This window comes from Apus apus, chromosome 3 (genome assembly GCF_020740795.1).
Source record: "Apus apus isolate bApuApu2 chromosome 3, bApuApu2.pri.cur, whole genome shotgun sequence".
Lineage (NCBI taxonomy): Eukaryota > Metazoa > Chordata > Aves > Apodiformes > Apodidae > Apus > Apus apus.
The window spans coordinates 110,947,038-110,959,545 of NC_067284.1; the positions used below are offsets into that span (position 1 = coordinate 110,947,038).

The window sequence follows — 12,508 nt, forward strand, 5'->3', positions numbered from 1 at the left end:
TATATTAGTGAAATTACGAAACTCTAAAAAATCTGGAACATTTTCCTTTATAGAACAAGTTCACATTTTTCTAGGAATCCACAGTATGCCTTTTAGCAACAGATTTAATCTCTTCCATATTCTACTCAAGAAACACATTTTTTTTTTATACTGCTCATTTTCTCAGTCTGTAAAAGTTTAAGGCTAGTGATGTTCATCCAGTAAAAAAAGTTACTTTGCTATTAAAAATATATATTCATGTAGAGATATTAAAGTAAAAAAAGGAGGAGAGAGGGTAGTGTGTTAAAATTGCACACATACTTTAGACAATATTAAGGAAAAAGAGCAATGACAAACCTAAACCCCAGGCTGAAAATACAGTCTGTTTGACACTATTTAGTGAAAATATGGGTCGTGTTAACTTCAATATGGAATTAATTTCTTACTGTATTTAAATATACCTGTACATAATTTCATGGTACACAACACTGTTACTCAATTATGACCTGATGCCTTTTGGCAGATGCTTTCTGGACCTTGACAATTGACTATTACTGATTGTTTTTAGCTTTAGGCATGTTTGAAATATATGTAGCACAGAATGGTGTTTCATGGAAGGTATTTTTGGTTTTGTGTGCACTAGGGTACTGTGGAGCTGACATAAAAGCACTTTGCACTGAGGCTGCCTTGATTGCCCTGAGACGACGCTACCCCCAGATTTATGTGAGCAGTCAGAAACTACAGCTTGATGTTTCTTCAGTAGTTCTCAGTGCACAGGATTTTTATCATGCAATGCAGAATATCGTGCCTGCTTCCCAACGTGCCGTGACATCTTCAGGACATGCGTTATCTCCTGTGATCAGACCACTGCTGGAACGTACCTTCACTAACCTTCTTGAGGTTTTACACAAAGTATTTCCTCATGCTGAATTTAGCCAGGGTGACAAAAGTGAAGGTATGTGGGTTGGAGGTCTTTTGTGGTTTTTTTGGTTGTTGTTTGTTTGTTTTATGTTTGTTTTTTTCTTTTTGGTGCAAGTGCTGTTTCAATTTGCATATATTTCAACTGGTTTTCTTGTGTTGCTAGCCTTAAATCTGATGTGTATTTGGTTCAGTCTTCTGTTAGAACATAAAGGCAGTTTGCTTGGATGTTGGTTAATTATTTTTGCTGATTAAAAGTTGCTGTTGGATTTAAACTGACCTGTGTGAGTGCCATCTGAAAAGAGAGAGACCCCCAAGTAGTTCACGTTTTAAAGACAAGAAATAATGGGGCATAATCATATGGTGGAAGAAAATAAAATGATGGGAGACTTGCTCAGCATTATAGGACCTGCAAGTGGTGCTACTGTCCTCAGTGCCTGGTGGCTGTCCCCAGTCCTTTGCTTGTTGAAGATGTAGAACTAGACTGCAAAGAAGTGCTATTGAGAGATGGCAACTCAGCAGGTGGGACTGTGGTTAGCCAAGATACTTGAGTCTGTGTAATGTTCGTCTGCTGGTTAGCAAGAAAGTCCTGAAGCTTCCCTCCCATTGAACTGGCCTGATGCACTCCTGATCTTCTGAGTTGACCCTGCTGCCTCAGCAAGCATATAACTGTTTGCTGTTTTGTCAAGTTAGCTTTTTGCCAAATTAGCAAATAAAACCAACTCACTGGGGGGTCCGATGTATGCCAGAACCCTGCTGCAATGGGAGCAATGTGAGTGTGTTGAGAAAGTAGGGAATAAGAAGGAATGTGACTGTTTTGACTGGCAGTGAGTCAATAGGTTCTGGGTTTTTTACCCAGCTGCTCTTCAAGACATACTTTTAAGTTACCCTGGTCTTTTCTTGAAAGTTGAATGTTGAACAAGATTTGATACCCACTTTGACATACTGTTTTCTGCTGTTTTTATCTGGATCATCCTTACCCCCCACTATGTAATCAGTACTTGTGGTTGTGTGTAATTAACCTGAAAATAGCCCAGTCATAAAGCAGATCTGTGACAGCAATGACTTTCTTTCCATTCCTGTTCCAGAACATGTTTTCAGATTGCAGCCTGAGCAGCTTAAGCTGATTCTTGTGCTGGCTGCTGCAGTTCCTCCAGCCCAGCTGTGCAGTTTTGCTCTATCCCTTGCACTTACTTTAGGATGTCAGGCCTTTTGTTGAACAATTTTAGCCAGCAAATTCATCCAAACATGATGTATTTTTGTCAAGTTGGTTTTCTGCTGACTGGGATCTCTGGAGGTTTTAACAAGTGTTGGAGTTTGCACGAGATGGGGCCTGGGAGCATGTGGTGGTGGGCAGGGGGATGTGAGCTGGCTTCCAGCTGCAGTTGGATCATATTTGGCTCTTGTAGCTAGAGTTGTTTAAGATGCTTAAGTCTCTGTCTAGGCTGTTAACCTGTTGGTAATGCACAATTTAGATACTGTTGTTATTGTTGACAAATTGACTTAGGTGCCTTCGTGTTTGTTGTAAAGTTCTAGTTCAAAATATTTTCCTTTTCTTAATATTTGTTATGTTTCTATTTATCTCACCTCGTTACTGCTAAGTGAGTTTGGTCCAGTTGATTTGAAAGCCTCTATCCTTGCCCAGAGCAAAATTTTCAGCAGTTTCTGATCTACTTATTCTTGCTATGGACTAGCTTTTGGCCACTGTTTGGGCCTTTTTTATCAAGCCTTTTTTATCGTTGTCCCCAGAGGCATGACTGTCAGGTATATGACTGCATCTTGCCTTGCTAAGGAAGGTGATATCCCATACCAGCAGAAATATTATTGCTGCTCAGCCTGCTCTGAAACTGGTTTCTTACATCACAGAGCCATCTAGGGGAACCTTTGTTCTCTCATGGTCTTTAGGTCCAGTGTTGTCTAGAGGTTGATTCTTTTGTCCTGTGTAGGGGTTTGATCCTGTGTCATGGCTTAATGTAAATCAGGCAGATGATGTGGTGGATCATATGCTTGAGAATAACACTTAGATGTCTCTGTATCTCACACTTTCTTTTCACAGCAGTCCATTTTTCTAAGTGTTTCTGGCCAGCTTGAGCTACTTGTAGGATGTCCAGTGGTTGCCCTGCACAGCAGTGTGCTGCAGTGACTCTGGGCTGCTCTCAGAAATGCTGCCCATCCATGGCAGAGCATTTTGTTCCTCAGGAGATCTGGCCTCTCCACTGCTCTGACTGTACAGCTGAGTGGCTGTGGCCATTTTCATCCTGTTGCTGCACACTGATTTCTCTGTGGGATTGAGAATTAATGGCTTGCTTAGGGTAACATCAACTGAACTCCTTTCCTTGGGCAAACCAAAATCAAGTAGCCGTTAATTTCCTCTTGTCAGGTTGCAGCAGTCTGCTCTTAATCCTGTTGTGTAGCTAATTTAGCTGTACCTGATTTTCAGCTGTCAACTGGTTGTTTTGGTTTAATGCCATATTTGTATTTTTGCAGTTGTTTGTTCCTTCAGTCTGTCTTTTGATTGTAATTAGTCTTCTAGTTTTTTTTATTCCTGAAGGTCTATATAGAAACTACTTCAGTTCATTATCCTATTATATAAGCAAAGGAATTAAAACAGATTAAGGTATAGTATATGAAGGTGGAAGGAATTGAACTCATTTTTAGAAAGTAATTTGATATTCTTTGGCAGGTTATCAAAGGGGGGAGAGTACTTCTTTATAAACACACACAGTCTAGATAGTAGTGCTGAGAATAATTTTTTGAGAAGTGTACCTGTAAAAATTTGGGCACTTGGAGCAAATAAGTACAAAGTTCTAACTATTTTGAGGAATTATGTATTTTATAGCTTTATCCTTGAAAACCTTTAACTGAAATAAAACCAAAGTAAGGATTTCATAAGTTAGATATTTGTTGTATTTGTAAACTTGTTCTGCTTGATAATTTAAAAGATAAATTGTACTTATGATTAGACTTTGACAACGTTTAATTTGTTCTGCTTTTTGAAGTAAAAAGTACTTACTGTTCTGTGTTCTGATATTTAGGCAGTTTGAACTCTTTTGCTGCATTTGAAAATGTGTTATAATTTACATGTAGAAAACTGGAGTGTCTTTTATTGTTTGTTGTGTGTGCTTAGAAGTGATAAGGTTCTAATTACTGTATTTCTTGGAACAGATGTACCAAGTCTAATATTAGATGATGGAGAAGATGAGAATGCTTCATCAATTTTTGAAACAAGCTGTCACTCAGGATCACCAAAGAAACAGTCATCAGCTGCTATACATAAACCATACCTTCATTTTACAATGTGAGTGTTTCTCTAATTTCGTAGAACTGAATACGTGAGATAATAAAATTATTACATGAGGAGAGGTAGCAGGATCTTTTGCTTTGTGGTGGCAGTAGTGTTCTGTAATAGAAACATGTAAGTGTATGGACAAGAGTTGTAGATAAAGTAAATGGTCTTGGGAAAGGCCACATCCTGGGCACAGTATTCAGAAATACTTTGCTACAGACAGGTGTAATTTAGAAGTAAAGAAATAAATTCTTAATTGTAACAAGCCATTTTGATTTGAAAGATTAAGAACTGGGAAGAGCAGTATGTAGAAATATTTTGGAAGGATTGTTTGCTTTTTCTTTGTCCGAAGTGTTGTTGGACTTCAGTGACTGCAGCTGTTTGGATGCATTATATAATTAATGCATTCAGTATTTCTGACATCTCTTTTTTTTCATGGCAGGTTTTGGGAAAATGGATATTTAGAAAGCATGTGAAATTTGGATAGGTGTTTTCTGTATTAATTGGACCGGCTACAATAATTAAAACTAATAATTTAACATGTCTTTATACTGTGTTAAGAATTGTTTTAGACTACTTTGTAATTGTTTTTTGCAGGGAGTTTGTTAAATAAAGAAAATAAGATTAGGAAAACAGTTCAGTAGTAGAACTGCTTGATAGAGCCATCTTGTGGAAAACTGCTAAAATTTTTTGTGCTAAAAAGTGATGCCAGGACAAAATTTATGGAAATTGAAGCTTAAAAATAAGGTTTTAAGTTCAAATAGATTGAGGTACATCCTGAAGTATTTTACAACCAAATTTAAGCTTTTGTTGTGAGGGTGAAAGGGGGAAGCCCAAACCAAAACGATGCATGTTTGTGTGGAAGTGTCTAAATAAAATAATCTCAGATTGTGTTTGGTTTTGTAAATTATGTAAGCCTCCCTTAATCTCCTTTCCTAAGCGTTTTGATTTCCATCTGTGTGTGTAACCTCAGCCACCAGAACTGAAAAGGTCAGCAATGTTCATAGCTGTTACAAAATATTTAACCTGAAGTAAAACTAGCCGGTCTTGTTAACAGCTGAAGCTGATTGACACACAGACAAAAAGGCATTAATGAGAGAAAATACAAATAAATGTAAAATATTTTTTGTTTCATAGTTAATTTTCCATAAATGGAAAAGGTGCTACATGGAAAAATCTCGTGCTTCTCTCTTCCTGTCTTTGTCATCTCCAAAACAGGGTAAAATCCCCAAAGCAAGCTAACACAAGAAAACAAAGTTCCTTGTATGGACTCCTTAGAATTTCTTCTCAATAACAAAACCAAAAAATAAGATTGCATTTGCATTTTTTCCTTTAAAAGTAATTATTCAGGATATTTCCAGGGAAAATAGAAGCATATGAATATGCTAGAGTAGAAGATGAGTCGTGATTTTATTCAATCCCACTTCAGGTCCTGTTTCTTAAATAAAGTATTGAAATTTAGGTGGTTCTTGGAAGCCTTGTGTAGCACTTTAAGGGATGAATGGATTCACCTGGTATTCCTGGGGCTACTGAAGAGATGTTTTGGTAGTTAGGACCAAAGTACACATAATTAGATATTTTCACTGGAAGTCCATGAAGTCTTTTTTTATTATCAAGAAATTGGTTTTAAATATACTGGTTATGATCAAAGCTTTCATGAATTTAATACATGGATAGTTTTATGAGTTTGAATTAAATTGTTGTGAAATCAAAAAACAGACACAAGCTGGAGTTACTGAGACGTGGCATAGTGTTGAGGTATGCTAGGGTTAGTTGAATTATAATAGTTTTCTGCAATAGTTTATCCATTACTGATGGCCTTTTGGATTCTAAAAAATACCCCCACCTTATTTTCTATATCCATCTGTTGAAAACAGCATGTTAATTGTATTTTGTAACTATTGTTTTGCTGCAGGTCAGCTTATCACCAGCCAACCTCTTACAGACCAAGATTACTGCTCTCTGGAGAGAGAGGTTCGGGTCAGACTTCGCACCTTGCTCCAGCACTACTGCATGCTCTTGAAAAATTCTCTGTACACAGGCTAGATTTGCCAGCACTTTATTCAGTCAGTGCCAAAACGCCTGAAGAATCGTGTGCACAGGTGACACTTCAGATTCTCTTGTAATGAGTAAATTATGTAACTCTGGAGCAGATTAGCTACGTCAGTATGAAGGCAGCTAACTGGAATGTAACTTAAAAGCCAGGTTTTCATAGGCTCCTATTTTCATATTTAAAAGAAAGGAGTCTCTGGAGGGTGATTGAGATTGCTCTGCTGACTAATGAGAGTAATTACATCTTTAACTTCTCCTCTGTCACATACCTAGTATCAAGTAAGCTTGGCCTGGGTGTTTGTTTCCTGATTTCATTTTATTAGCTTGTATATGAATTGTAGTGCTGTGATTCTAAGTTCAGTTACTTACCTTGAAATGCTTTAGGTTTCCAAACAGTTTGTGGTGGATTTTTGCATGGATTTCAAACTAGTTTGATTTTCATCTTGATTGCTCAGTCTTAGCAAGTTTTTAAAACCTCTTTGACGAGCTAGCAGTCACAAACACTTGTTGAGAAAGCCTTTATCATTAAATAATTTTATTTTACTGAAACATTTGTATATCAAATACCACAAACTTGGATCATTTCCTATTCTGCAAGAACGTTATTACTCAGAAGTGATAATAGCAATTAGTTTCTTCGTTTAAATACCACTGTTTCTTTTAATTAGATCTTTCGTGAAGCTCGAAGAACAGTACCAAGTATTGTTTACATGCCTCACATTGGTGAATGGTGGGAAGCTGTCAGTGAAACTGTGAGAGCTACTTTTCTAACTTTGCTGCAAGATATACCATCTTTCTCCCCCATATTTCTACTGTCTACCTCTGAGTCCATGTATAGTGAATTGCCTGAAGAGGTAAGATTATTGTGGAAGAAGGTGTTGTTAGTTAGGTATGTGCCATTCAGAATGTTTTGGTGATGTAAAAACATTGTTTTGCACTGTTGTTTTTTTTTTCTCAATTTAGAAGAAGTCAAACTGAAAATGTCATATTAATTGTTTGTAATTTTTTTTCATGAGGGTTGTGTGTCCATAATGCTGGTCTTTGTAATCTCCATACTGCCTTGCTGAGAAAACAAAATTGTTCATTTTGTCATTTGTTCATTTTGACAAATTACTCCAGTGTGATTAAATACAGATTTAGTCTAAAGTCCTAACCTAGCGTTACAGCCTCTGAGGTTTAGGACAGGGGAGTTTTCACTTTTTTCCTCAACACTTTCTTGGAAATTTTTCATTAATTAATTAATTTATTTATTTATTTATTTATTACATCCTGCCCTTTCTCTTCTTTTCACTGCAGAGGTGGCCACTGTTAGGATCATGGGATACTGCAGGTTCAGTTACTATGGGAAATTCAGTGAGAATTACAAGTATTTGTTCCCTCTAGACTGTGTTCACAGCTTTGGGTAGAGTTTACTGTTTTTTCTCCTGGGATGAATTTTGAAAAATTTGTGACTAGTGTTTTAATGTGATCATTATTTTTGAGTCAGGGCTCAATTTTCATAAGGCTTTTTTTTTTTTTTTCCCCCCTTTTTTAGGTGAAATGTATTTTCAGAATCCAGTATGAAGAGGTTTTTTATATTCAAAAACCAAGTGAAGAAGACAGATGGCGATTTTTCAAAGGGTTAATTCTTGATGAGGCAGCAATGCCCCCACCAAGAAGGAAACAGGCTGGTAAACTACGTTACAGTAAAACCACTAATAATGTGATCTCAGTGTATTATTTTATGACATTTTCCTTTTTTTTTTTTTTTTTTTTTCCAAAGATGTGGGTAAATGGCAGTGTAATTAATATTTTACATTGCTAATCCATGTCCAGACTAAATTTTGTGCATGTAGTTACCAGTTTTGGAAAGAGGAGAGCTGTGGGGCTAAGGACGCAGTGATGGATTGATGAGGCAGATTAAATATATAATGAATTTTGGAGTGGCCTAATCCTGAGAGCCACTGTGTTGTTAATAATTCCAGTGACTGACTTCCTGTTTTGTTGTGTTTTTTTCTTTTTCTTAATTCCCTAGCTCTTCATGCTCTGGAAGTTCTTCCTCTTGCACTGCCATGTCCAGCCCGTGAGCTGTCAGAAGCAGAAAAACAGCGAATGGAGGACCAGGAAGAGAACACGTTGAGGGAGCTGCGGTTGTTTCTCAGGGATGTTACCAAGAGGCTGGCCACAGATAAACGCTTTAACATCTTCAGCAAACCGGTGGATATTGAAGAGGTCTTGTTTCAGTAATGTGCAAACAATGAAGTTGAAACTATTAGAAAATGAGTATAAACTAAATGAAGGAAATGGATAAGATAATAAGAGTTGAATCTGTTATCTTTGTGATCTAAAATGGTGATTTCTAGCTGGTGAGGTAGTCACCACCTCATCATTTGTGATGTAAGGAGGTGGAGCATGTTCTTTGGCTGTGCAAGTGTCCTATTGAGAAACCTTGTGCATTCATGTCAATTTTATAACTGAAATCAGCACTTAAAAATGCCATCATTCCTATCCCTACCAGCGCTCTTGAAATATTTGAAACCATAAATTAATTCTTTAATAATAGCTTTTACAGCATTATAGTCATAGACGTGATAATATTGGGAAAGTGATCTGTGTTCTGTAATGTATTCAGCATTCAGCATTATTGAATAATTTCAGCAGTAATGCTTGTAGATGCCATTAATCACAGATAGTAGCACATTATAAGGCATTAACGGGTCGATTATGGAGTGTGCATACCTAACTGATGAGACAGTTCGATCTGCAAATCTATTTTCAGGTGCTGCTACATGAATAGGATTGTGTTTGGTCTGACTTGGACATCAAATGCTGGCCTGATGCAAGCATTGCATTCAAAAATGCTTAATTGCTTCTGAAGAAGCATCCCTTTTGGAAGATGAGACATTAAAACTACAGCATTGTAAAAAGCAGATTTGCAGTGTAAATTCCATGCAGGATGGAACAGGCATCTTTTATGGGCCCGTAAAGTCCTCTCTTAAGTTGAGCTTTCTATGGTGTCCTCTAGCTGTTTTTGAAAGACTGACAAAAGTTCTTTAATGTGACAACTTACATGGTCTGAGCAGTCCCTTTCTTTGATTTTTGCTATGAAACTGCTTGGGAAGCCTGACATTGCAGGGAACTCTATACTTGTAGTAAAGGCGATTTCTTTCCCCAAAGAACTTTCTATCTAAAGGGCACTCAAAGAAAGAACAAATTGCCATCCTTGTTTTGCAGATGGAGTGAACAAAAATACAAATTAAATGTCATCCTTTTTGTACTACCTGGAGCATTTAAGCACGGGACTGTCGTTTCCTTTTCTACAAGGTCCTGTCTGCTTAACTTCCTTAAAAAATGTGTTAAGTTTCTTCCACTCCTGCTTGTGTTGCAGAGAATGCTGCTGTGTGATAAGGCAAGGATTTTCCTGACTAATTCAGCAGCTAGGTTTACAGTTTCCAGTGAAGATTCTTTCTGATGAGATGCTAACAAGAAAAGGAAGCCTGTGGCTTGGCTTTCAGATCACTGAAGCAGTTATCATGTTTCCATAAAGGGAGATAAAAAGAGAGTTCCTGTCATTTTAATTATTAATAATAAATTTTGATGTGTATATTTAAGGAATTAGGTGGCAGACTGCTGTCCATGGAAGTAATGCATTAATGTTCATGTATGTTGTAATATATTTTTATATTAATATCTACAGATACTTTTATTTTGAAAAAAAAATCTTACAGAGTTATTATGACTTGATCTGAGTATGTATTTAACTCTTCAGAATTTTGGCAGCCACCTTCTCGTGGAAGATTTTTTAAAAAAAAACAACCCCACAATACTGCTTCTGAGGCTGCCAGTATTTAAATTGATTATAAACTTAAAACACACTGAAACATTGGAGTACAGAGTTTTTTTCCTATAAGTAAATAACAAAATCATGGATTTTTTTGCTGAACTTTGTTGCAGCAGCTGTGCAGGTTCATTCAACTATCAAGCTTGAGCCCCTTATGGTACCATTAATTACATTACATACTTTTTAGTGTGCCCTAGTGGATGCTGAATCTCCAGTTACAAGTTAGAATTGTAGTAAACTGAACCTCTGACACAAGACTTTAGCTTCAGACTGCCCTTCTGCACAGTTTTATTGACTGAAGACATGAGACCCTTTTTGTTAAATGAAGGGTTGAAAGAACAATTCAGCAGAAGATCTTTAAAACCTGATAATTTGACTGTTCTGGTCAATGAGAACTTCACCTACGAGGTGAACAAAATATAGCTTCCTTAGTGTTTTTTTTGGGGGGTTGAGTTTGGCTGGTTTTGCCTTTCTAACCCAAAACAGTGCTATAACACTATCAAAATGTATCAGTCTAAATAAAGTTAAAAATACATTTACAGTAAAACATTCTGCCTCAGAAATACCTTTACGTTAATTTTTAAAGATAATTGGTGAGCTACCAAAGCTTTGGAAGACCTGTGCTTTATTTAGTCTCATAATACATCTGTTTTCAACATAAATTTGTTGTTAGTTAATGTTTAGAATTGTAGAATCATAGAATGGTTAAGGCTGGAAGGGACCTTAAAGATCATCAGGTTCCAACCTCCCTGCTATGAGCAGGGACACCTCCCACCAGACCAGGCTGCACAAGCATCATCCAACCTCTGGCCATGAACACCTCCAGGCAGGGGGCTTCCACAACCTCCCTGGGCAACCCGTTCCAGTGCCTTACTACCTTCACACTGAAGAATTTCTTCCTGATGTCTAACCTAAATCACCCCTCTTTCAGTTTAAAACCACTAACCCATGTCCTATCACTGCTCTCTCTGCTGAATGAATAAGTGAGAGTATAAAGATGTGAAATTGGCAATGTTCCAATGGAATGCATGTGGTCCTGTGTAATTTGTGTGCCTTTTGTTGATAGGTTTCAGATTACCTTGAAGTTATCAAAGAGCCAATGGACCTATCAACAGTAATAACCAAAATTGATAAACACAACTATTTAACAGCCAAGGATTTCCTAACAGATATTGACCTGATCTGCAGCAATGCATTGGAGTACAACCCAGACAAAGATCCTGGAGGTAAGGACTTACTTCATTTTGGCCTACCTAAACCTGAAAGCTTGGTATTTAATCAAGTACTTGTTTACTATTCAAGCATTTAAACTGCATGCTATGTGATAATTAGATAAGCAAGTCCTAACAGTCTGTGTTTTAGTATTCTGAGGCATGTGGTGCACTGGGGGGCATCATAAGAGCAGGAGAAGTACAGCATTCAGAGTAGTTTTCTAATAAATTAGATTTTGTAGTTCCTTTTAGAATTTGATAGCTGCTTTTCAGTGAATAGACTTTGTATATTCTCTGTGGAGAATCCTGCATGCAGTCTGGCAGTGGCCTGCTTTGTTTCTACGTGGTCTTAGAACATGAAATTCACCCACGGAAATTAAGACCTATGTATTTGGGGATAGAATTAAATGAATCATCAGGCAAGGAACTCAGTTGCAGCTGATTAGGAGAGATTAGAAGGTATTGTCTTGACAAAGTGTGATGGGATGCTTTCAATTAAAATGGAATTTGTAGAGTGACATGCATGTAAAAGCTGTTCACACTCAAAACTAAGGAAAGAACACTTTGTCTAGTCTTGGCTAGGGCTGCCTCACAGTGTATCTTGCCAAAAGAAAGCCTTTGCACTGACAGCTTCATCAATAAAACAACAAAAACCACCCTTTTAATGTAGATTTAATTTAATGTGATACTTGTAAATCTGGTTGCATCTGCAAATGTAGTCCAATCAATGAGTTACTTTTTTTTTTTTTTTTTCATCTTGTGAAATCATTTTACCAGGTTAAAGCCTGATTTTCTGTATTTTGCTTCTCCAGTTTTTGATTTTGGGAGGTTCTTGCAAATGTCTCATGAGAGGACTCAGTTACACTTGTTCACATTGCATTTTGAAGCCAGTGCTGGTTCATATCTGTAGAAGATAAACTGTTTCTTCAATTTATGATGCATTTTGTTTTACCACTAAAGAAAATGCTTTGCTATTACACTGCAGAAGGTTTTCTCTGTTCTCGATAACACACGTCTGAGGACTTCTAACGTGTAATTGATGTGAACTAATCAAAGCCTTGATGGACACTTGGGATTCTGAGTTACTCTGCAGAGCACCTGTTTAGAAGATGAGGGTTCTGAGGAGTACCTTGTGCATGTGACTGGCATATGTCTGTGACTTAGTGAAGGGCTTTGGGAAGAACTGGCATTAATATACACTTTGTTCTCATTTTTAAGCCATTTAGATCTGAGGGCTTGCTT

At 37.1% G+C, this 12,508-nt stretch overlaps 1 protein-coding gene across 4 annotated transcripts in view; it reads left to right on the forward strand.

Moving 5' to 3' along the window:
* Positions 1-12,508, forward strand: part of ATAD2B (ATPase family AAA domain containing 2B) — a 77,635-nt gene that overhangs the window by 37,125 nt on the left and 28,002 nt on the right. For 3 of the 4 annotated variants that reach the window (XM_051614524.1, XM_051614526.1, XM_051614528.1), the window contains 7 exons: positions 623-934; positions 4,063-4,195; positions 6,099-6,285; positions 6,904-7,089; positions 7,770-7,905; positions 8,250-8,446; positions 11,122-11,281. In XM_051614524.1, coding sequence (XP_051470484.1) covers positions 623-934; positions 4,063-4,195; positions 6,099-6,285; positions 6,904-7,089; positions 7,770-7,905; positions 8,250-8,446; positions 11,122-11,281 — 1,311 coding nt within the window. The remainder of the gene's footprint in view (positions 1-622; positions 935-4,062; positions 4,196-6,098; positions 6,286-6,903; positions 7,090-7,769; positions 7,906-8,249; positions 8,447-11,121; positions 11,282-12,508) is intronic. The other variant, XM_051614525.1, reaches the window with a different exon arrangement.